This window comes from Haemorhous mexicanus, chromosome 8 (assembly GCF_027477595.1).
Source record: "Haemorhous mexicanus isolate bHaeMex1 chromosome 8, bHaeMex1.pri, whole genome shotgun sequence".
NCBI lineage: Eukaryota > Metazoa > Chordata > Aves > Passeriformes > Fringillidae > Haemorhous > Haemorhous mexicanus.
Window position 1 is genome coordinate 24,129,576 of NC_082348.1, and position 23,256 is coordinate 24,152,831.

Below are 23,256 nucleotides of genomic sequence, written 5' to 3' on the forward strand. Positions count from 1 at the left end.
TTAGGTTCTTCGGGCGGGCTGTGCGCTCAGGGCGCGGGCAGGGCAGGAGCCTGCGGCAACCTCCCGGCCCGGCCCGGCCCCGCCGCCCGCACCGCTCCCCTCCGGCCCCGCCGGGGCTCCCGGGCCCGCAGCGCCCGCAGCGAGCAGCCGGGGGCGGGCCCGGCCGAGGAAGGGGCGGGTCGGGGCCGGGCCGGCGTGCCCGGAGGGAGCGGTCGGGAGGAGCCGAGCCCCCCGCCCGAGGCGGGCGCGGCGGCCACGTCAGCCCCGCAGCCGCCCCGCCCGCCTCCGGCCCAGAGCCGGATCCCAGATCCCGCCGCCCTTCCGCCGGCGCCGGGGAAAGGCGCCGCCGTCCCAGCCTGCCCCGCGCCCGGCCCGCTCGCACCGCCGGCTCCCGCAGCCCCGAACCCGGGGAGGGCAGAGCGCGGCGGCCGCCCCGCCCCGCCCCGGTGCCTCCCCAGCCCTCCCGCCGCAGCCCGGCCCCGGCCACGGCCCCGCGGGGCTCCGACCTGCGCGCTCCCGGCGGCAGCGGCGCCCGGCGCGGGGCTCGCCCGCCCGGCTTTGTCTGTGAGGGGCGTCCGCTGCCTACTTGGCGGGCAGCCCCCGCCCCGGGGCGGCGGCCGGCTCCGAGCCACCGGCCCTTCCCGCGGAATGAGCCCCGGCGCTGCTGAAGGTAGGGATGAGCCCTCCTGCACCCGCCTTCCCTAACGCGATACGGGTGTGTGGCTTTTAGTGCCGTTCAGCGAAGCTGGGCATGATTACCCCGACTAAGGTAACAGTTAAGAGATGGTCTGCCACTTGTGTGGTTTCTAGAAAGAAGATAATTAGCCGCCCAGAAACTTAAATGCTCACGTGCAATCCGCCCAAGCTGATGTTGGGGTATGTTACTAACCTGTGTTTATTGAAGAAGTAGTATTTAATTGTTTTTTCTTCTGTTATCTTACAGGATGTCTCTTTAGCAAGACTCGTGACATGAAGTAGAACAAGCGTTTTGGAGAGCTCTGCCCTAAATACAGCTGTATCTCTGAATGTTGGCACATTTACTGGAGACTCTTCCCAAAGTCTGTTTGAATCAGAGCCTGTGAAATTTCCGAAAGCTTCATAATGGAGTTTTTAGCATCCAAAGGAGATTATATTAGATATTTCAAAAGGTCTTTATTGCTAGTTTTAGTATGTGTAATAGTTCTTGTATGCACTGATCAGGACTACTATAGTTTACTTGGAGTATCCAAAGAAGCAAGTAGTAGAGAAATACGACAGGCATTCAAAAAGCTGGCATTAAAGTTGCACCCTGATAAAAATCAGGTAAGTTACCTTTTTAACAAGTCAAAGGCGTTGACTTAATGGATCTTAGTGTTTAAACAAAAAGCAGTTTTAATTTATCAAAAACGTGTCTCTTATTGTGAACCACCTGATAATATAGTTCGACTCAAATTTTCTGTAGAGAAAATTTACAAAAAGTGATGGTCATACATTGTTTTGTTGAATTTAGGCTGTGTTAAATTGCAGTAGTAAAAAGAGTCAAGATTCTTTAATTTTCACTTATATTTTTATAACTAGAGGAAAACTTACTTGTATACTGTATTACCTTGTTGGTAAGCTGTTGAGCTTTCCTCTTTCCATTTAGTTTTGGGGGACTTGCTGTTTCCTTTCCCTGAAGTCTCTTCTGAACATCACATAAGAACAGCCTGTTGTGAGATATCAGTCTCCAAGTATCAAGCAGGACAAAGCAGACATCCTGGGACTGCCAGGGGATAACAGTGGAGCTTACTCTGGACTAATTGGAGAGAGAAGATGGGAATGGCTCAGTCTGTGTTACTGTATTTCTGAAATGCAAAGAAACCACTTTTAAACATCATCAGTTTTTCCTTGAAATTACTTGAAATAAGCAGAAATTCACAGGAACTAAAAGGGCTTAGAACTTTGTATGTACAACTGCATGGAATCCCAAAAGACAGCAGTGTTTCATATCAGCTCAGGGCCTGCCTTCACTGGCTACACTGGAGCCTCTCAGCGAGAAAGACAAATGTCAGCAAAGTTAGGAATGCCAACTTGTAGCTATGAAATGAAAGTTTTCTTTTTTCTGTTGATGTTTCAAAGTAATGGCCTTTGGGGTCAGATTCTGATGTTTCTGAGCATGCAGATAGTACTAAAGATTTTTTAAGAGGTTATTTTTGACCTTAGCAATGATGTATAGAAATGAGCCCATTAGACAAATTCCATAATGGTAATTAATTTCCTGTGTATCTAGCTAAAACAAAAATCTTAACAAAAAGTGTCTTTTGAATAAAATGTGTAAGCAGAAATTAAAAGAACAGGACTGTGTGGCACATTTTGCACACCACTGTTACACTGCACCTGTGCAGATCCCAAACTTGGATTCAAAATATGTCTGCAGATTTTTCACCACTCTAATTCCCAAGCTACCTAGAACAAAAATGCTTTTTAAATACAAGTAGGAGGCATTTGTCTACACTGTCAAGACCAGAAGGGCTTAATCTGTCTCTAGCAGAGATTTTGAGCTCATCAAGTAGGGATTCTAGGGGAGTGGAAAAGATTATGGAGGAAATGGTATGTCTTCATTCTTGAGTATTTCTTTAAATTCCACTGAAGAGAAGTTGAAAAAAGAGGGTTCACTGGAGAATGTTACAGCCTCCTACCAGTTCACTTTGTATTTCAGTTGTACTTTAGTGAGGTTGGAAGAAATAAAAGGACAGATCTGGCTTTGGGAAAGGAAAGCTTTGCTGTAGATTGGTTTGAGATCACAGTGCAACATCTGCTTCCATCACAACTGACATCCTTAGCAGGGATATAAAAATATTCCCAAAGATAATTTTCTCAGCATTATACGCACTATATGGTTTATTAATTAATTACTAATTATCCTTTTTTTTACATAGAATGATCCAAATGCACATGAAAATTTTTTGAAAATAAACAGAGCATATGAAGTACTTAAAGATGAAGATCTACGGAAGAAATACGACAAATATGGGGAGAAGGGCCTCGAAGATCAGCAGCAGGGAGGTCGTTACGAGAGCTGGAACTTTTATCGCTATGATTTTGGTAAGTTATGATGTCTGTTTGTGATTTGCTTAAAACAGCCACAAGGAAATGCCATGTTCAGATCTATATCAGAGCTTTTCACATGTCTCTTGTGTATCCTCTCCACATTTCTGTCTGCTCTGTAGCTGTCACTTTCTCTCTGCTGGCCCAGTATTTTATTTACCCTGTTAATGGCTACCCAGAGATGCAATCTATTTACCTAGCCTTTTGTTCCTGCTGCTTGCCTTTTTATAGGTCATCTCACTTTTTTCACTTAAATGTCAGTGTTAATATTTCATCAGGATTCTTTTTAACTTTTTAATGCAGGAAGAACTTCTTTGTTTAGTATCCTTCAGGGGGATTTTGAGGGGAAATTTTTGCACTGTCAAGCCTATTAGATAGGCAGTTCTGCAATTAGACATCAGTAAAGAGGTAGCAGAAACTGAAAAAAATAACACAATCTAAAATGATCTTGAGACAAGTTACTTAATGTTTGTCTCAAAAAAATTTAGTTAGTTGTAGGGAAAGGCTGCAATGAATGATTCTTAGAGGTGGTGTAACAGGAGTAAACTACAACAGGAACTGAGGAACGTAGTTGGATTGGGATGAAAGAACTTTTTTCTAGTGTTGTTTGATTTAATATGTTCCAATCTCTAAGAAATTAATGTCTGTGCAGATTGAAATTGAATAAACCAGTGGCACAAGTATCACAGGAAAATATGGAGATTAGCCTAAAACTTCTTCAGATTTAAATTTTATCTCCCTGAAGTTTCACTGCTTGATTAAGAAACAGTATCCTGAAATGTTTATTGATCAGTGATTTAGGTAGCATCTGTTTTTATATTTTATATGTGTGTGTATGTATATAAAAGTGTAGCTTTATTTATATTTATATGTATGGGTGAGCATATGTACTATATTACGTGAGATATAAATGGATAGTAATCCAAAAATACCTTGCCACTTGTAGATAATAATTTCTCTCATTATTTATTTGCATTTGATCCTTGTGTACTTCAGGTGAAACGACATCTCACCATGTTAGGTACTGTAAAAATCTGCAAAATATAATGCTCTTTAATAGTATTTTTGGTACTCTGCACTGCTTTCCTGTGTAGTTGAAGTAGTGGAGTGTTCTGTAGTGATGCCCTAGGTAGGACTGATTAGCTTTGTCTTCCTTAACTTCCTTACCCACTTCATTCCACTGCATTCACACACACACTTTGTTAGTGGAAAAGCCTGTGGCTGGAAACACCTTTGTGATCTAAATCTGGTTTAGGTAACCAGTGGCTGAGAAAGTGTGGAAACTTCTGAACGTTACATAAAGCTCTCACTGAGAGCTGAGGCTTCTTGAATATTAATCTGACAGCTGGATGATGTTATTTCTAACATCATTTCTCTTGCCATAACAGCAGTAGTTCAAATTCTCTGCTGGCTTCATGGTTGGTTGCTAAATTATCAAAAGATTGTTCTGATAGTGGCTGTGGTAGCATGGGAGTGAGGGAGCTAGCAAGAGGCTGAACTCAGGATCCATTGTACTAAACAAGGATAGCATTTTTGTAAAACCTCTTTGCCAGCTTAGTATTTCCACTTAGATCTACTGTCTTCTGTTGTGCATAAGATGATTGTTTGTTTTAAAGGTAGAAAAATAAAAAGCAATTGTTGGGTTTTTTTAATAGGTATTTATGATGATGATCCTGAAATTATAACATTGGATAGAGGAGAATTTGGTAAGTTTTTTAAATAAATGGCTGTTTGACAACATGACAACCCAAAGTACAATTTTTACATATTGAGCTGTGTCTTAGTAGGCTTTTCTTACCTGTCTTTACTAACACATGGAAAATCATCTTCACATGAGAAAACAAGCAATTAAAAAAACCCCTTAATGCTTCCTGTTAAACACTAGTTAGCAAATCAATCAATATCAATAAACAGCTTACATTAAGCTTTAGAGCTATTTTGTGAGGTCTGTAAAAGGAAATTATTTGAATTAAAATTTTGTTACTCCTAATTTATCGTTGATGGTTCTCTTGGATAAAAATGCACTTGATAAAACTTTTCTAATACAATTTTTTTCTGTGAAATCCAGTCAGTTGTGTGTAGTTCAAAACTAGAAAGTGATACCAGATACTAAAAACACAGCTGAGGAGAACAGTTTTTATGTGACTATTGTCCAGGGTTTCTTTTCTTTTAAAATTACAGCTAAGTTGTTTGTAACTAAGAGAGGCTAGAGTAAAAATACTAGATTTTGTGTGATTTTTCATCTGCATATATCGTTTCCTGTGTGCAAGATTGGACCTACATCCTGAAATAGTCTTGTAAGCTGTTCTAAGAGCAGACCCTCATGATGCTTTCCCTGAGACTACAGGCTTTCTTTGTTCAATCTGTTTGCAGGGTCAGCATATTCCTTGGTTGTCTTTTTTTGTGAGGGTATTTTAATACAGGGAAATAAAGGTTACAAAATCCAGTAGAAGAAAATTGGACAAGCTGAAAGCCAAGTAATTAAAGCTGATAACTGCTCTTTGTGTATATTTTGTTGCTGTTGTTTGCTTTCATAAGCAAGATGATTTATGTTTCCCTTGACTTTTCTAGTAATTATATTAACTTGGATTTTTAAATTGCATTAGACATGATTTCTTCATAAAAATCACTGCCAAGTGAGACTCACTAAATACATAAAGTAATATAAGGAAATGGAAAATTCTAGTGGGTAAAAATATTTTAGAACTCGTATTTTATAACTAGACTTACACTATCTCACATTTCAGCCAAAATAACCTACAGACAGTACTTTTTTTCTTAATTAATAGAACAAGTGCTGAAAGTCAGGATGCTGACGCCCTCTGAAATAGGATTTTTGTGCACCTGCCTACAACAGCGTGTTCATCTGAGTTACAGTTACTGTGCCTGACATTAAATACTGACATTACTACAGCTTTTGGGGAATTCAGTATAGCAAAAATGTACATCCTAGATGGAACTACATTGCACATGTGCATGATTTACTTACAGTTTTCTTCTCTCCATCTAGATGCTGCTGTTAACTCAGGAGAACTGTGGTTTGTGAATTTTTATTCTCCTCGATGCTCCCACTGCCATGATTTAGCACCTACGGTACGTAAACCAAGTACATGAACTCTGAAAATTCACTGGCTTTAATAGCATAAAACTTAATCAAGTAGAGTTTTTACACTGGAGCTGAAACCAGAGACAACAATTCAAAATTCCAGAAATAAAGCCTGTGCTCATTTTTCATTATATCTTTATAGGAAAATAGCCTCTTTTTGACTTTTTTTTTTTTTTAGTGGAGAGAATTTGCTAAGGAGCTGGATGGAGTAATCCGCATTGGGGCTGTGAACTGTGGAGATAACAGAATGCTTTGTCGCATTAAAGGCATTAACAGTTACCCCAGTCTGTACATTTTCAAAACTGGAATGGTGAGTGATAAGACTTCAAGTGTTGTTAGAATGAAATCTGGAGAAGTACTTCTTTAGTACTTGTTCAGTCATAGAGATTTTTTTATAAAGCTCTTCCTTTATAGTATGTTACTTCATTTAATAATAAATATAACTTTTTCTTTACCTTGGTCAGATTATTTTACAAAGTTAACATCAAAAAAAAGTATTTATTAATCTATATAATTTATATTTTTTATATATATAATTTGAAATAAATGCTAATATATTTTTACAATGGTTTTTCTGAATAATTTTTCTGTGCAACATATCACTTCTGACTGGGAAGCTACTGTCAGCAGAGGTGCTGTAGCAAAGCAACAAGTCTCCTTGAACAGTTTCTCTTATAGTGTTGTAAAGGACTTTTCAAGTGCAAAGCGTAGTCTGTGGTTTTGAGTCTTAAAGAATATGACCCTATGCCTAAAGAAACTTAGAAATTCCTTCTGCAAGATTCCCTCCATGCAACCTGCATGATGTGTGTCACTCTTTACAGCTGCTTGCTAAGTCGTGGTGCTGGGGTGGTGCACAAAGTGCACTCGAATAGATGGGTACATTTTGATAATAAGTTTTAAGAAGTTGAATGCTAACTGGAGTGATGTAAGCAATTTTTATTTAAATAGAAATAAATCACTGGGAGTTGGTGTTTCTAAGATTAAGTTATCCTCATGTTGCAGCATTTGGAAAGAAATCACATTACAAAATTTAACTTAAGGTTACATTTCAGACATTCTGATAGGGGAGGGAGAGAACAGTTAGGGTGGTAGTGGGGGTTGGTCCTGCAGTTGTTTAAGTACTCTTAGAAGAGCACAACTGGTTCTGGGATGGGGTTATTTGCCTTTTGGTTTTTTTCTTAATTTTATACACTTTACTCTTTGTCTTCTATAGCAACCAGTGAAATATTATGGAGACAGGTCAAAAGAGAGCTTAAAGAACTTTGCCATGCAGTATGTTACAAGCACAGTCACTGAGTTATGGGCAGGTAATGTTCATGTGTTTGGCTTGGGGGGCTGTTGTTGAAATTGTTTTTACTGTATAAAATAGGGCAGAAACTATGCATATGTCTGAATCTGTCAAGTATTGCTAAGTCTTCTTTTTGAGAATAAAAATAGTTCATGTAATTTGCTAATGCAAATATAAAACCTTGTTTCATGGTCATGTTTAACGAGTCGCAAACTGATGCAAATTGTTTCATTCTTAGGAAATTTTGTAAATGCTATTGAAACTTCATTTGCATCTGGTGTTGGTTGGCTGATCACCTTCTGTGCTGAACGTGGGGGTAGGTATAGTAAAGACTTTTTAAATACTGTGACAAAGAAAGGACTGCTGTTGATAGCAGTGTAATCCCTTTTGCTGCTAAAAAACATCTTGGGTCACCACAGTATTTGGCCTGTGGGTCATTTAAGCTCTCTGTTCAAAGCAGTTTGGCAAAAGGACATTAATGGAAATATTATGTTATTGTGCTTCTGTAATGTCCTGTGAGTCATTAAAGCAGCACTGGAGTGTAACCCATCAGGAGGGGAAGTGGCAGTAAAGGTTTCTCCCTTCAGTTTCCAGCTCAGGTGGCAGCTACTGCTGAAGTACATGCCAGCTTCTCATGATAGCTGAGCAGCAGAAAGGCTGTGTCTCCCCCTTAAACCACCACTATTAACATTTAGCTGAATAAGTTCTAAGCTAGGTTTGCACACAGTAATTGCCTCTTACCACTAGTTTCACATCAGAGTAGTTTTTTGTAGCTGTTTGTCCCTGGCTTTCTTGGGATCAGTACTGGGTACAATATATGAGAAAGTTACCTTGGTTAGCTGGTGGAGCTAAGTAAATGCACTACACCTTGGACAAATAAAGACTTCTCAGCCTTATGAAGAGACCTTTGTTCTGAGAACTGAATAGCCAGAGCCTCAGTCTTGGATTTACACTTGTAAATAGCTCAATTTCAAGTTGCAGCCCTTTCATTATTAAGTTTTCAGCTTTGTTTCAGTTAAGGAGAAGTTGATGCATCTTATTTTTTAAAAAAAAATCTGCATCCAAAGGCAGCTATTCAAAGTCTGGATGGATAATTAAACCATATAATATATTTATAATAGTGAATTATTATTTGTATCACAGAAAACGGATAATTCTGTTGAAATATCATTCCAAGACTGTAGGTAGATACTTGGATTAATTTTTTTTAAAGAGTGATTAACAAATTTTTAAGGTCAGTCTTTACAGTGAAGAAAATAGTAAAATAGTTTAAAGGAGAATTCTGTGTTGATGAAGCAAGAGAATGTTATTTGTGGGGGTTTTTAACTTAATCAGCACTTAATGATTGTCTGCTCTATTAGATATGACAACTCCAGGAATACTGGATGAACAGCCAGGAAGCAGGCCATTGGAAGTGGTCATGTTTTTTGGGAGGAAAGGGGGAATTCTAAGCAAGAGTAGATTTAGTGCATTAATAAGGTGAAGTTTAATGTTTGTAAATACAAAAAAATTTGTTTTGCAGATTGCTTGAGTTACCAAACCCGCCTTAAGCTAGCTGGCATGTTGGTAAGCAGTGTTTCACTTTGAAAGCATTACCTGTTACATTTAAAACAAAATAACAGAAGTGAAAGCATCAGGTTGCAACTAAAACTCTCACTGAGTTTAGTAGCACCAAGATATCTCCTTTTAACTTTTAGAAGAATTCAATACTTTACCTGAGGAGCTTTTGAAATACCAATTTTCTTTCAAGAATTTTATAAAATAAGGATTAATATTACATAATAAATTACAGTGTTGTTTCTTTTCATTTTCTAAGTATCATAAACAATTGCCTGTGTTGGGATTTTCAAAAGCATTTCTGTACCTGAAATTAGAAAATACTTTTCTTTGGATTTGTTTTGTGTTTTTTCTTTCCTAATTACAGGAAGGTCTTGTTAATGTGGGCTGGATGGACTGTGGCACCCAGGGTGAGCTTTGTGATAATTTAGATGTCTCATCTAGTACTACTGCATACTTTCCACCTGGAGCCACCATAAATAACAAAGAGAAAGGAGGTGTTTTGGTATGACTTGTCTTTGATTATCTATTTAGATAAACAAAGTGATAACCGTGCTAAAGGAATGTATAAATCATTTCCAGACTGATGGTACACAACTGAAAGTATGATTTTTTCTTTTCTCTTCTAAGCTGGTATGCTCTGCATGAGTTTGTATCCCTGTGTCTGCTCAGGCAGTGATCCTAGAGGGGATTGCAGTTTGCTGGGAGAGTGAACAGCAGCCTGTGACTCTGCTGCCCACCTCCCCAGGAGCCTCCCTGAGCAGCTCTGGGAGTTGAGGCTGGGAACTTCTCTGTGACTGGCCCCAGAGCTGCTTCTAACACTGCTGCCCAGCTGTCCTGGGCAAGCCTGGGAGTCTCTTCTCCCAGTAAAAACTGACAGGACAAGAGGAAATGGTCTCAAGCAAGGGAGGTTTAGATTGAGTATTAGCAAATCTTTCTTCAGCCTAAGGGTTGTGAGGCTCTGGAACTGCCCAGAGGGACGTGGTTGAGTCAGTACCCCCAGGGTATTTAAAAGACACTTGTAGACCTTGCACTCAGGGATGTGGTTTAGAGTAGTGAACTTGGCAGCTGGTTACAGCTTGGACTCAAGGATCTTAAAGGTCTTTACCACCCTAAATGCTTCTGTGATCTTTGATGTGACCCTGATTTTTTTATTCCAGAAATAATATGCACTGGGTATCACAAGTTTGAGAAATGCTACCCTGACATGTGTGATAAAAGTACTCCTACAATGTCTGTCAGTACAAATTTTACTGCTCAGTTCTATTCTAAAATTACAACCTACATTTGTGTGGTAGTTTTAACTTCCCTAATTGATGGGAGACATTTCTGTTTGAAGCACGACTTGTTCCTTTATTGTCACTACTGTTACCTATATTTTTAAAAGGAGGAAAATAAATTGCAACCTACCTACTTTGAACCTTTTAACTTAGCAACTCAGTTACTGATTGATATTACTTCCAAAATTTTACAAGTTAAGGAAACCTAAATATCTCTACAGTGCAGTCAAGGAAGGCTGTAAAACTAAATTGGAAATCTTGTAAACTTGATGGGTTTGGTGTGAAATTTGAATTTCACACTCTTGGTCCCTGTCTTGACAAAATACAATTTCTTGAGTTGAGTATTGTAAGTAAGTGAGCTAAAAAGCAGTATTCTGAGAGTGATGTTTGTAAAATTACATGTGTTAAAAAGAAGTTGATCAAATAAAATATTATTAACTGCATTCTCCATTTGATCGAAGGGAACAAATCAGAATAAATTCCCTGACACTTTGAGTACTAATCAGGTTGATGTTTGTTATTCCTTGTAATAAAGACAGTTAATTTTCTATCCTAGTTTCTTAACTCCTTGGATGCCAGAGAAATATATCAGGAAGTAATGAAGCATCTACCAGACTTTGAAATCATCTCTGCAGCATCATTAGAGGTAATTTTTTAAAAATATGCTAAGATTTCTTTAAATAATATAATTTTATATTTTTGTTATTTTCTACATTTTTCAAACCCTGTTGACACAGCAACTTAGCATTTAACTGAATATTACTTCTTTTTATCTCTACCCAAAATTATTTAACACTGTTTGTCTACATTTACTTTCTGTTGTTTAGCAAAATAACAAAAGTAAGGGGAGTGTATTTCATAGGAATGTAGGAAAGCACAGAAATTGCCATTGCAACTCCCTCTGCAACTGCAGTTTTCTAGTATTTTTTGAATCAGCTACATTGTAGAGAATTTTGGTTTAAGTGTGTTTGGGAAGTTGTTTGGGAATTTAGAAAAGAAGAAAATACTTGTTAATCCATGATAATTGATGTGTGAACTGAAATTGAGTCTTAAAAGGCGCTCATGTCTTGGAGGAAAAACAAAAGTAAACCTCTTTCCACACTTGTAGTTGCACATAGGAGCATAATTTACTACAGGAAATCCACACAGGAACAACAACATTAGAGTGCAGCTTGTAGCCAGCTTGCTCTCAGATTTTTTTCTACTTCCTTGATTATGATGCAATAAAAGGAAGCTTAGTGGAAGGACTGCCTGCAAGAATTTGTTTAGTGGAGATCTTTTGGAGATGAATAACTGGGCATTTGCCTTTATAAAGCACAGAAGAATTTTGCACGTTGGTGTGGTTGGGATTAATTTTTTGTGGTGTTGTTGGTTTGTTTTTCCCTGTGGTTTAAAGGATCGTCTGGCTCATCACCGGTGGCTGCTTTTCTTCCAGTTTGGGGAGGGGGAGAAATCAAATGTGCAGGAGTTTAAGAAACTTAAATTTTTACTGAAAGATGAGCATATTCAGGTAAGAGTGCTCACTCATCTAATGCTAAATGCTGATTACATTCCAAGAACAAGGCATAGTTTTCATTGTTACTAGCTTGTACCAGCACATGCCACCTCTGGTACTGGAAGAGGTATACTGTCATATAGTAGATCTGCAGTAAAGTTTTTTATTTAAGCAATCACTTGCATTTCCTGTATGTTTTTAATAATTTAAAAGTAGAGAGAGATTATCTTTTAAATCTGCTCTGTCATTGGAAATGTTGCTGCAGATCCCATTCAGTTAATAATTATAAATTAACATTCCAACATCAAATTTATGTATGTGGAACTATATATTAATTATTCCAAAAACCCTGTGATCATGTTGTTTATTTTCCTCATAAAAAGAAACCAAGTTCAGACTTTGCACTAAAGGCCTACAGATTGTGTTAGTCTATAAAGTATGTGGTTTTTTTAATTGTTGCTTTGACTAGAAGAATATTAATGTTACATTTATTTTAGGTGTCTTCTTGCTTCCTTGCTGTTGTGTTTGGAGGGAGGGAAAAAAGAATTCTTCAAGTTTTTGTTCTCCAGTTTGGCCTTTAAATTAAAAATCAGCAAGCAACCTAATATAGTTGTGCTGGTAGTTTTTCTTGAAAATCAATTTTTCTTAAGATTTTTGTTGTTTATAAAAAAGACTATCAGTTTTCCATATTTTTACCTATGTTTTCTAACTCTTACTTCCTTTTAAAATGTGTTAATTGATATAAATTAGGCTGCTTTAATTAAAATGGCAGTGTCTGTTAAATATAGGTTGGGAAGTTCGACTGTCTTTCCTCACCAACCATCTGCAACAAACTATATGTTTATCAGCCTTGTTTAGCAGTCTTCAAAGGAAAAGGAACTGGAGATTATGAAATTCATCATGGTAAGGGAAACTTTGGCAAGTTTAAATCATGACCTAATCCCTTTGAGATGACAAAATCTTTGGCAAACCACATTTTTTTTCCCAAAGAACAGTTTTGTAGCTTTAATATTTGCTATCTTTCCTCTGACCATAACGTAGCCTTACACAACCTATTTATAATTTCCTTTGGTTTTCTTTTTTCTGCTTTTCCTGGGTAAGCAGTCATCAGATGCTGAGGGATGTAGTTTGTCTTTGCAGTCTGTTTCAACATCATTTGCATAATGACATACAAATGAAATCTCTGAAGCTGATCAGGACAGTTTCTGCTCTGGGTAGGATAACCAAAGAATGTTGTAAGGCACACCCTTCAGAGAGGCCTGGTTACACAGTGCAGCCAGTTTGACAAACTTGCATTTGGTTTCATGTAGCACTGCACTAATTCCATGCTTTGTTAGCTTCTGTCAAAGATAATGAGACTTTTACCACTTCCTTTCATTTCCAACATCACAGTTTCCTTTCAGGAAAGGCTGGAACTATGTTACTATTTACTGCTGAAAGGATTCAGTAAAGCTGGTTGAAGAAGAGAGCCTAAAGCCAAACTGTAGCTTGCAGGAACAGGTGTAGCTTCATCCAGAATATGGCACAAGGCAGTTATGCAAGATGAAGTTCTCATTTTTCAGCCTCTGAGGTATTAGAAACAGCCTGCTAGGATTAAGTCAGAACCTCAATACTATTATAAACAGGAAAAGTGAAAAGTTTTTCACTGTTTAGAAAAGATAAGGCTTATCAAGGGGGAAAGATGATCCCATACATCTAATGATTGGTGTATAAGGAAAAGCCTGATGTACTTCCTGTATGTACATTGCTGCAGAGAGGGCAGGAAGAGGTCACAACAGGGCTTTTTTCTGAATGGTTTGGTTTGCTATTTAGAAAATAGATGGCATGTGGAACATTCACCAATAGCCATCTCACTCCAGTCTTCATGAGAAAATAATCCTCAGAAGAATCAGGCTTTTTTTTTATATGCTGTGTTGAAGGGCTTCAACAGTTGAAAATCTAAGAACAGTAATAAATCTTGGTTAGTCATTGTGCAGTGACTTCAGATTTGATTAACCTGAAGTTCTTATTCTCAGACAAACTCATTTCTGCTGACAAATACGTATACAAAGGTTATGAAGAGACTGGATCTTTGCCCACTGGAGCTGTGTGAGCAGTAATTTCAGTTACACCTAAATAGCTGTGCTTTATCAGTGTAATTTATTTTGCTTGAATTTTTTTTACCTTGTCAATCCCTTTACCAAGTCAAGTGTATCTAGAACTGTACTTTTTAATTCCAACACAAGTGACATGGTAAAATGATCAATAATCCTGTCACAAAAAATTTCATCATTTTGTTTGACAAAAACATGTTTTGTCTTGGATAAAGTATTTATTTGGCTAATATTGGGTAACTGTCCCGTTTAATATTTAGCCACATATCAACTATCAACTACAGTATGTCCTGCCTGTGTAGGTTTGGACAGTTTGACATTGTCCTAAGGAAAAGCAACATCATTTTATGCTAAATTTACTCAAACAGGCTGGGTTTAAAGATTAGACAAGGGATCTGAAAGATTCCTATTGCTTTCAAAGAGTTTTTTAACTACACCTCTCATAGGTAAAAATTGAATTTTCTTTCCACATTGTTTTTTGAAGGAAAGAAGATCTTATATGACATTGTTGCATTTGCCAAAGAAAGTGTGAACTCCCATGTCATCACACTGGGACCTCAGAATTTTCCTGACAAAGATAAGGAACCGTGGCTGGTGGATTTCTTTGCACCGGTAAATATTTGATCTCTATATATTCCTTCTTCTAAAATCTGTTCTGTAAGTATGTAATAAGGTACTGAGGAGTAGCTGAATGTGCCCTTCAGCATCATGAGAGGGTGTTCTAATTCCTCATTCCCTGGCAGCTCTAGTTCCTAACTGGGTTTTGTGTTTAGTGCACTCTGTTGTCAAAGCAGTAAATTACTAATCTCGAATATTCTCCTGAGAGCTACCTGTGGGAAAATCAATTGCACTTCCTTGCATTTTGTCTTCTAGTGGTGTCCTCCTTGTCGAGCTTTGTTACCAGAGCTGAGAAAAGCATCCAAACATCTTTATGGTCAGCTTAAATTTGGAACACTAGACTGTACTGTCCATGAAGGCCTTTGCAACATGGTAAGCTGAAGGAACTAAAAATAAAGAAATACAAATATAATCCTTTCAAACAATATAATTGTCTTTGAATTGGGGGTAGGAAGATAAGGGCAGACAATGTTTGTCCTTTATCATAACTTTGCTAAAGGGCAGTAAATTGAACAGGTACTTGTATCATAATTTTTTTTAAAGAAGCAAACTATCTAACCACTATAGATAATTAATTAATGTGGAATACAGGTCAGATTTTATTCTAATTTCGTAGTGTTATTGGAAGACTTCAGAAGTGTCAGAATTTAATAATTCTGGGGACTGGGGTTAATGTCTGAAAATGCATGAAAAATGAGCAAAAAAGGACAAACTTTTTCAAGTTTTATTTAGATGTGTTTACCCACTGAGGAATTCAAATGATGGGAACTGACTGTGTTCAGTGGTAAACAATAGTTACTCACACAGTACAAACATTCCATCTGAGGACTGGGAATAGTTTTAAAGCTAAGGCTTAGGAGGCCCATGGATTAATTCCTGTATTTGTGGAGCATGGCAAAAGGAGGAGTGGCTGGTTTTTAAGTTGAGAACACACTATGCCATCTCTGAATACAATTGGCATTTTCTCTGTACTGATTTGTTATGGTGTCAGATTCTCACCTGCATGTAAGCCTGAGCGCTTGTACTGTACCAACTGAACAGATGAGCAGCTTGAGCCACCAATACCAGGGACAGTTAGAGGCAAGTCCAAGAGCCTTAATCATTCTGTGCAATTTGTTATTGTCTGTTTTATCAGCATAACATTCGAGCTTACCCAACAACAGTTGTGTTCAACCAGTCTGATGTTCATGAGTATGAAGGACATCACTCAGCTGAGCAGATCTTGGAGTTTATAGAGGTATGTAAATGCTAATGTTGGTTGCAGTCTTGTTCTATGCAGTCCATACACAAATACATTCTTCAGTTGGAAGATTCTGAGATTTTTAATTTTTTTCTTTTTAATTGGACAAGGAAAATAAAAGGTGAAAAAACTTCAGGCAAGAAAAGTGATCTAGCAGCTGTCAGTCAGAGACTTGATAACTAATGGATTAATTTCCCTATGCTGTCATCACATAATTTATTTGAGATCATTAGCAAATAAAGAAAGATCCCTTCCAATCTGCAGAATAATGGTAATTATTTCTGTCTTATGGAGAGAATAAAGGAATTAATATTACATCACTTCCAACTTTTAAGGTGGAAATGCTTCACACCTTGATATAGGAGGGGTTCACATTTTTGTCAATTACATTGCTGCTGTCCACATTTTTCAGCTGTCCTTGAACTTTCTTAACTGCAAATTACTGGTATTGATCACTGTTGATGCTAGAGTTCTGGCACCCAGCTTGGCTCCAGCATTCAGGTTCACTGCTATATCCACAGGCTATTTTTCACTTTTTGAAGAGACATTTCTCTCCAGGTGGCTCAGAAAAAGCAGCTTCAAGAACACACATAGAAACAGGTGGAGATTGGTCTTTCAGTTGGCATTCAGAGGACCATAGTGCACTAAATGTATTCTTTTGCATTCCAGCTTAAACAGCATGGCTGAGTTTTGTTAACACCTGTTTCTGCCAGATAAGCTGGATTCCTTGTTTTTTGCCTTCTTTTATTGAGAAAAGGCAGAAAACCTCCCTTTTGGAGCCAGGGTATACGTTTTTGATATTTTTTCTCAACAACTTAGGCTTTTAAAAATCAGATTTTTGGGTTGAAGGAATGTCTTTTGATGCTTCTATGCCTTTCAGTGGTGTGGAGTCTTCCCTACCAGAGCAGCAAGCAAATTTCACAGAACATTCTTGAAATTTGGCACAGTCTGTTTGTACATGCTGGCCCTAGATAGGGATACACTGTGCAACAATGACTTATGTCTATGAGCTGTCTTTGTTTAGGATCTTAGGAATCCATCGGTGGTCTCCCTAACACCAGAGACATTTGCTGAGTTGGTTCAGAGAAGAAAGCGAGAGGAGATCTGGATGGTGGACTTCTATGCTCCGTGGTGTGGACCTTGTCAGGCCTTAATGCCAGAATGGAAGAAAATGGCCAGGGTAAATCCCATTCAAACACTTTCCTGCTTTTGTTCCTCTTCTGGGAAATTGCTGAGATGACACAACTGCTTTCTTAAGAAAATTGTCAGCTGAGAAAATTTGGAGTCTAATACTGCCACCAAAACAGGCAATTCCTACCTGACAGTTTTGTATTTTATTTGATTTTTTAAAAGCTCCAATGCACTGATACTGTATTCCAGTTGTTCATGTTGGCTACAAGTGTGTAAGGTCATTGCAGTGTTCTCTCATTTGCAAAAGTAATATTATTCTACTGACAACCATTCCTGGAGGTGTTTACAGGAATTTGTACTAGAAAATTTGAGGGGGGAAAGAAGGGCTTTGGAAACAAGCCTGTGACTTTGAGAATTTAGAACTCAACTAGGAATTATAGCCAGGATTTACTGTTCTGTTGGAATGCCTGGGGAGTGTTAGTGGCTCTGTAGGACACATTCAGTAATCATCAGCTTCCCTGCCCGTGCCAGGTAGTTTGGGCCTTTGCAGCAAATAGAGTGTGTTCAGGACAGGCCCAGTGTGACACTGCTGGCACATCTGCACTGCAGCAGGACTGGCACAGTTACTGAGCTGGGATGGGGCACACAGGAACAGGGCATTCTTTGCACTCAGTAATCCCACTCCTGAGTGCCTTTGAGGTAAGGTAGGTGCCTTGTGAGCCCTGTGCATGCAGCTTATACTAAATGTGTGCATGATGGTGGCTGGCCCTGATACCAGTGATCTGTTTACAGGGAAGAGGAAAGCCTTGAGATAATCTTGGTCTGTTTTGTTGAGATTTTTTTCCCCCAGCTAAGAAGTATTTTTGAAATTGTAGCAGTATTGGTTAATATATTTGATGGTAGGTTTCCTTCTTTCTTTTTCAGATGTTAAATGGATTAATCAGTGTAGGCAGTGTGGATTGTCAAAAATATTACTCATTCTGTCACCAAGAAAGTGTTCGGGGCTATCCTGAAATCAGGCTCTTTCCTCAAAAATCAAACACGGCTCATCACTATTAGTAAGTACATTGCTTCCATTTGGGAAACATGCCATGATGTGAAACAGGACAAATACACCTCTGCTGTTGTGTACAAGAGGTTTATCACAGCTATTAAAATAGGCTGCTAGGATATTACTGTACTGGATACCATTGGCTTTGTTACTTCAAACTAGTGATTTTATTTTGCCACTTCATTTCAGTAATTTGAAATTACACAGAAATCTTAATTTTTATTTCTTCTTTTTCTTGTCTTGATCTTCCAGTCCTTAATTTTATAGGTTTTAATTCTATCTTGGAGACTTTCATTTGTTCAGATTTGAAAGCAAGGTAGAAATATATCCTAAAACATCTGCATTTACATTCTTTATTTGATTATCACCATTCTTCAGAGTGGGTTGTTTGTAAGGTTTTTTCCCAGAATAATTCAAACTACTGTGCAACTGGCTTTTTGTTTTTTCTTGAACATTTTTATAGTAGCTACAATGGATGGCACAGAGATGCCTATTCACTCAGAGGCTGGGCATTGGGGTAAGTTACTGCACTCAACTTTGTTCATGAGCTGCTTGACAGGATAAATAAATATTTCAATACTATGTAAATCAAGAACTAAAAACACTTGTGTATATGTTTTGCTTAATTTAAGATGTTGAAATTTCTAAATCTTTTCACTTACTGTTTTTAAAATACTCCTTGCTGTCTCCCCATCTCCTGCAGACTGTATTATTTTGTTTACCACATTTAAGAAGTTATTCTCCTGTAGTACAGAGTGTGAAATAGGGATTTCCAGACTACTCATGTTCTTAATTTCAGAAGCTTTTCTTAAATGCAATTTGCATATTGTTTAAAGTTTTGAATGTATTATGATTGTTGCTCTTCTTTACACAGATACTTACCACAGGTGTCTGTAGATCTCACCCCTCAGAGTTTCACAGAAAAAGTTTTGAATGGGAAAGATCATTGGGTCATTGATTTCTATGCTCCTTGGTGTGGACCTTGCCAAAATTTTGCTCCTGAATTTGAGATGCTTGCAAGGGTATGTTTTTAAATGTACTGTTAACAGCTTGTTATAATTGTAATGGTTAAAATCTTACTCATCAGCACTTTATTTCTTAGCAGTCATCCAAAAACCACAATACTTCCATGAGCCTCCTACTCATGGAATGATGCACACTTCTAGGTTGCACAAGACAGTGGGCATTGTCTTCCACAGACAGACACACAGAGACCCTCTTTTGAAACAGATTTCAACTTTTCAACTTCAGCATTTTTTGGCCTTCCAAAAAATGGAATGGCCTTTTATGCTTTGCCCTGAGTTCAAGTACAAGTGCTCTCTGAATACATAGAGAGACACCTGACACAAGGCTGACAGTCTGGGAAGCAAGCTAGCAACTACTCTGAAATATTTCAAAGATTTGAGCAAACCTTTTTTTTTTTTTTTTTTTTTTAGCCACACTGCTGGGTTATTCCACTTACTTACTTTTACTCACCCTTAGTCACTTGTAATTTGTTTCTAATAAACATTTCTTTTCAGGCTGTTAAAGGAAAAGTAAAAGCTGGGAAAGTAGACTGTCAGGCATATGGTCAGACCTGTCAGACTGCTGATATCAGAGCCTATCCTACTGTTAAGTTTTACCCCTACCAAGGAACAAAGGTAAAGTGTTAGTGGTGAGCAGATACTGTTAGTAAATGTGTTTCATTTCACCTTAAAACTAAAGAGAACACTTCTATAACATGTTAAAGTGAATTGTTTGTATATTACTGTGTCTCCAAATAATCAGTTTCAGTAATACTTAAAATAGTAGGACAGTGATACAATAATAACAAATTGCAAATTAATACAACTAAATGGAAGTAAAATTCTAATAGTAGTTAAAATGCAGGCTTAACCAGAACTAAGTTTTAATTTCCAAGGTCTTGGGTGATAAAATGTTTTTCAACCTTTACCAATACCATCACCAACTAGCCAAAAGTAGGTCTCTCTCTAAATGAAATAGGCACAGTTTCATTTTGGCTAATGAGAAATATAATTAAATGTTGTTATTATATTGAAAGACCAATTTTGACTTATAATGTAAGACAGATATTTAATGAAAAAGATACGGTTGTGTTGTCTCAAAAACAAACTGTTTCAATTATCAGTGGGACTTTCAGATCAACATTTCCTACTAATAGATTAATAGTATAAATTAAAAATACAAAGAGTATTCAGATAGTTATAGGGAATTGCCTTTATTTTTGTAACACTAATAACTTTCAGAAATATTTTAGTGACTTTTTAAATGTATTAATGCTCAAGAGAAAGTATTCAATGGTTTCTGACAGAGAATTGGTTTAACTTACTTTCTGGTTTTTTAACTGAATTTTTAATTGAAAGTTCTAGAAATCTTTCATTGCACAATCCCACCAAATTCCATGGGATTTTCTGTAGTGAAGGGTAAAGACATTCTAGGTCTTCAGAGTAGCCACCCACAGTGACAGATTTCACATAGATTACAAAGTGGCAGACATGTAATAGCTGTCTAGCTTAAACACTCACCTCAGTAAATGCGAGCAAATTGTAACTATTTCAGGTTTCTTGAATGATCAGGACAAAATTGGTGCTGTTCTGAAAACCAGCAGCTAAGAGTGGTTTTTAGTACAATGCAAATTAGCATGGTTTAAACCGAGACAAAAATATATCCATGAATCATAAATCAAGCTACCAAGGCCATTGTATTCTGCCCTGCTTTTCTCTTGAATTTTGTTGGAAAATTGTGGAACATATGACCCATGCTCTTATTTTTATCTCCTTTTAAGAAAAGTGCTCTTGGGGAATACATAGACAGCAGAGATGCAAAAGGTATAGCTGACCTTTTGAATGAAAAATTAGAAGCAATGGAAAAGAAAGAAAAAAGAAAAAAATCTAGAAAAAAGGTAAGAACACTTACTGTGGAGCCTTTGCAAAAGACTTGCTGTAAATTATAACTATTTAAAACGCTGTTAGTATTTCTCTTTATCCATAGTATTAAATGCAAATTACAGAGGCAAGATTGGGTAAACTTAAGAAGATATTAACAGACAGCTGCTTAAGAAATGTTTTTCCAATTGAAAAATTATTGCTACTGAAAACATTAAAATCATAAGAAAAAAAAATTTTGTTTGTAGTTTCAGAAAAACTCCATTGTTTATTTTCTTGTCACTAGGATGAACTCTAACCTGGTACTGAAGGTAGATACAATTCAAAATATTCTGAAGCTGTGAAGATAGAAGACACCACAAGGAAAATATAAGGATAGTTACATTGGTGACAGGACAAGATACATGGAAACAAGTTTGAGTTCATAGGCATACACAACTGTATGAGTTCTGTTAAACTGTGGGGAGATGAAAACATTTTGGTTTTGGTGGAGGCAATGTTTCTGCATGTCCCTCTTCTGATATACCAGCTACCTTCTTCCTGGCCCAACACTGGAGTTGACCAGAAGTGTGGACTCTATCACTTTTGCCTACCCATTTACTAGTTCCTTATATTTTTTTCTGTCTCTTCTCAAATGCTTTTTGAATGTGGCACTCAGCCTGTGGCTGAATATGCACTCGAAGCACTCTGCAATGCAGAACACAATGACGGATTGTCTGTTTGAAAGACAAACACTTGGACCTGATGATTATTCTGCTTTGGGGTTGCATTATTGTCTAATCAATGGTTGAGAAATAAAATCAAGAACTGGTAGGAGGATATGTTTATTGAATTAAATTGCTCTTGCTCTCGACTGGATTACTCTATTGTGGCAGTGGTGATGCTGCCTGGATGAACAGAACTTGGAAGAGCTTCTTTAGTTGCTTGGTTTGGTTTTGGGATTGTGTTTATTCTTTTTTTTTAAGAAAGAAAGAAAAAATAATTCAAATGTGGTATCAACTTTCAAAGTTTAAATTATGCAATAGAAGCATCTGGTTAAGTCATTAGCTCATCACTTTTATCATTGTCTTTTTAAATATGAATGTATTCTGTCGACATATTTAACCTCTTTTGGCATTACCACTTTCCCTTTCCCTGCAGACATATTTTTAGGTGGGGTTTTTTTGTTTGTTTTTATATAATCTTCAGGCAAGCAGGAGAGCAAGTGCCTTCTTTAATTTAATAATGAACACTGTACATTGCAATGTCTCCTCATACTTCTTACTAGAATTCCTGCTCTAAAGAATAATATTTTTCAGAGCTTCTCCATAGCCAAGAAAAATTACAGAAGATGACAAAATATCTGCAAACAAGTGTTTCATGATTGCAATAAAATGCTCCCTAGCACCTGACAGATGGAATTTCCTCCCTGCTCTCTGTGTCTTTAGCCCTAGCATGACTGGTCAGTGTATTATGAGTATTACAAATTTGTAAATACATTGTTATTGACAAGTAACTTATTTCATGAAGAAGGCAGCAAGAAATGAAGAGATGCAAGTAACTGAGACATTCAACTGTTTTTTCCCCTATTCTCAGGGTTGCCTCTATTGATTTTTCATTTTTGCAGCATATTAAGCAATGAAGAGACTATTGCATCTATTTTTTAATAAAGTAGATCTTCCTACATCCAAATTTAACTTCAAATTCAATCACAGTTAATTTTTAACACTTTAAAACAAACTGGTTTGGTCAGTTTTTGCATATCACTGTAACTGCAGTTCCTGCCTTCTACCCTCTTCTTGGAGAATGAGGTCTAGGTAAAGTTTTGAAACATATTTAGGCTGTGGGGAAGAGGATTTAGTTTAAATATCAATAAAGTTCATTTTGAAGATATAATTCTGTATCAAGGTATTCTCTTTGTATTCAGATTTTTAAATTTCTGAGATACCAAATGGATGTGTATAGGTGGGGAAAAATAATCTTTCAAATTAGATGATGGAGGTTTCTAAGATTTTCCATGTTTTCATAGTTTTTTTTATTAAAAGACTTAAAATGTTCCATTATTTAAAGTTTTCAACAAGAATGCACAAGAACTTACTCCATTTACTGAAACTTGGTGTCTGAAAACAGTGATGTTCCAATCCCCAATACTTTGAACCTTGGCCTTTCCTCTCTGCTAGAATTCAATACTAATTTTATATCCCCAAATATGTAAAGCCACCACAATTTTGATAATAAACACCTAAAGCTAAATCATCAACATGATACTAAGTACTTATCCCTAACACTGAACAGACTCCTCCTTTACTGCCAACTTTCTAGGATTTAATAGACTTCTCTAGCTGCCAACAGATAGTAATTACAATTAGTTGAGCAAAAAAGAAGAAAGTTTCCCAAATTAATGTATATGACCACTGTATTCTGCAGCCTGTTTCTTGACTAAGACCACAAGAGCCATATTGGTTAA

The 23,256-nt window shown here is 37.4% G+C and overlaps 1 protein-coding gene across 1 annotated transcript; it reads left to right on the top strand.

Annotated features, from left to right (window-relative positions):
- Positions 1–511: 511 nt before the first annotated feature.
- Positions 512–22,685, top strand: DNAJC10 (DnaJ heat shock protein family (Hsp40) member C10). Its single transcript, XM_059853226.1, has 23 exons — positions 512–670; positions 944–1,302; positions 2,898–3,063; positions 4,722–4,772; positions 6,077–6,159; positions 6,351–6,482; positions 7,386–7,479; positions 7,699–7,776; positions 8,983–9,026; positions 9,385–9,522; positions 10,854–10,943; positions 11,694–11,807; positions 12,581–12,695; positions 14,370–14,497; positions 14,759–14,875; positions 15,639–15,740; positions 16,768–16,923; positions 17,799–17,932; positions 18,389–18,442; positions 18,800–18,947; positions 19,446–19,565; positions 20,711–20,827; positions 21,097–22,685. Exons 2-23 carry the CDS (start codon positions 1,102–1,104, stop codon positions 21,106–21,108), a joined length of 2,394 nt encoding a protein of 797 aa, XP_059709209.1. The 5' UTR covers positions 512–670; positions 944–1,101; the 3' UTR covers positions 21,109–22,685.
- Positions 22,686–23,256: the final 571 nt, after the last annotated feature.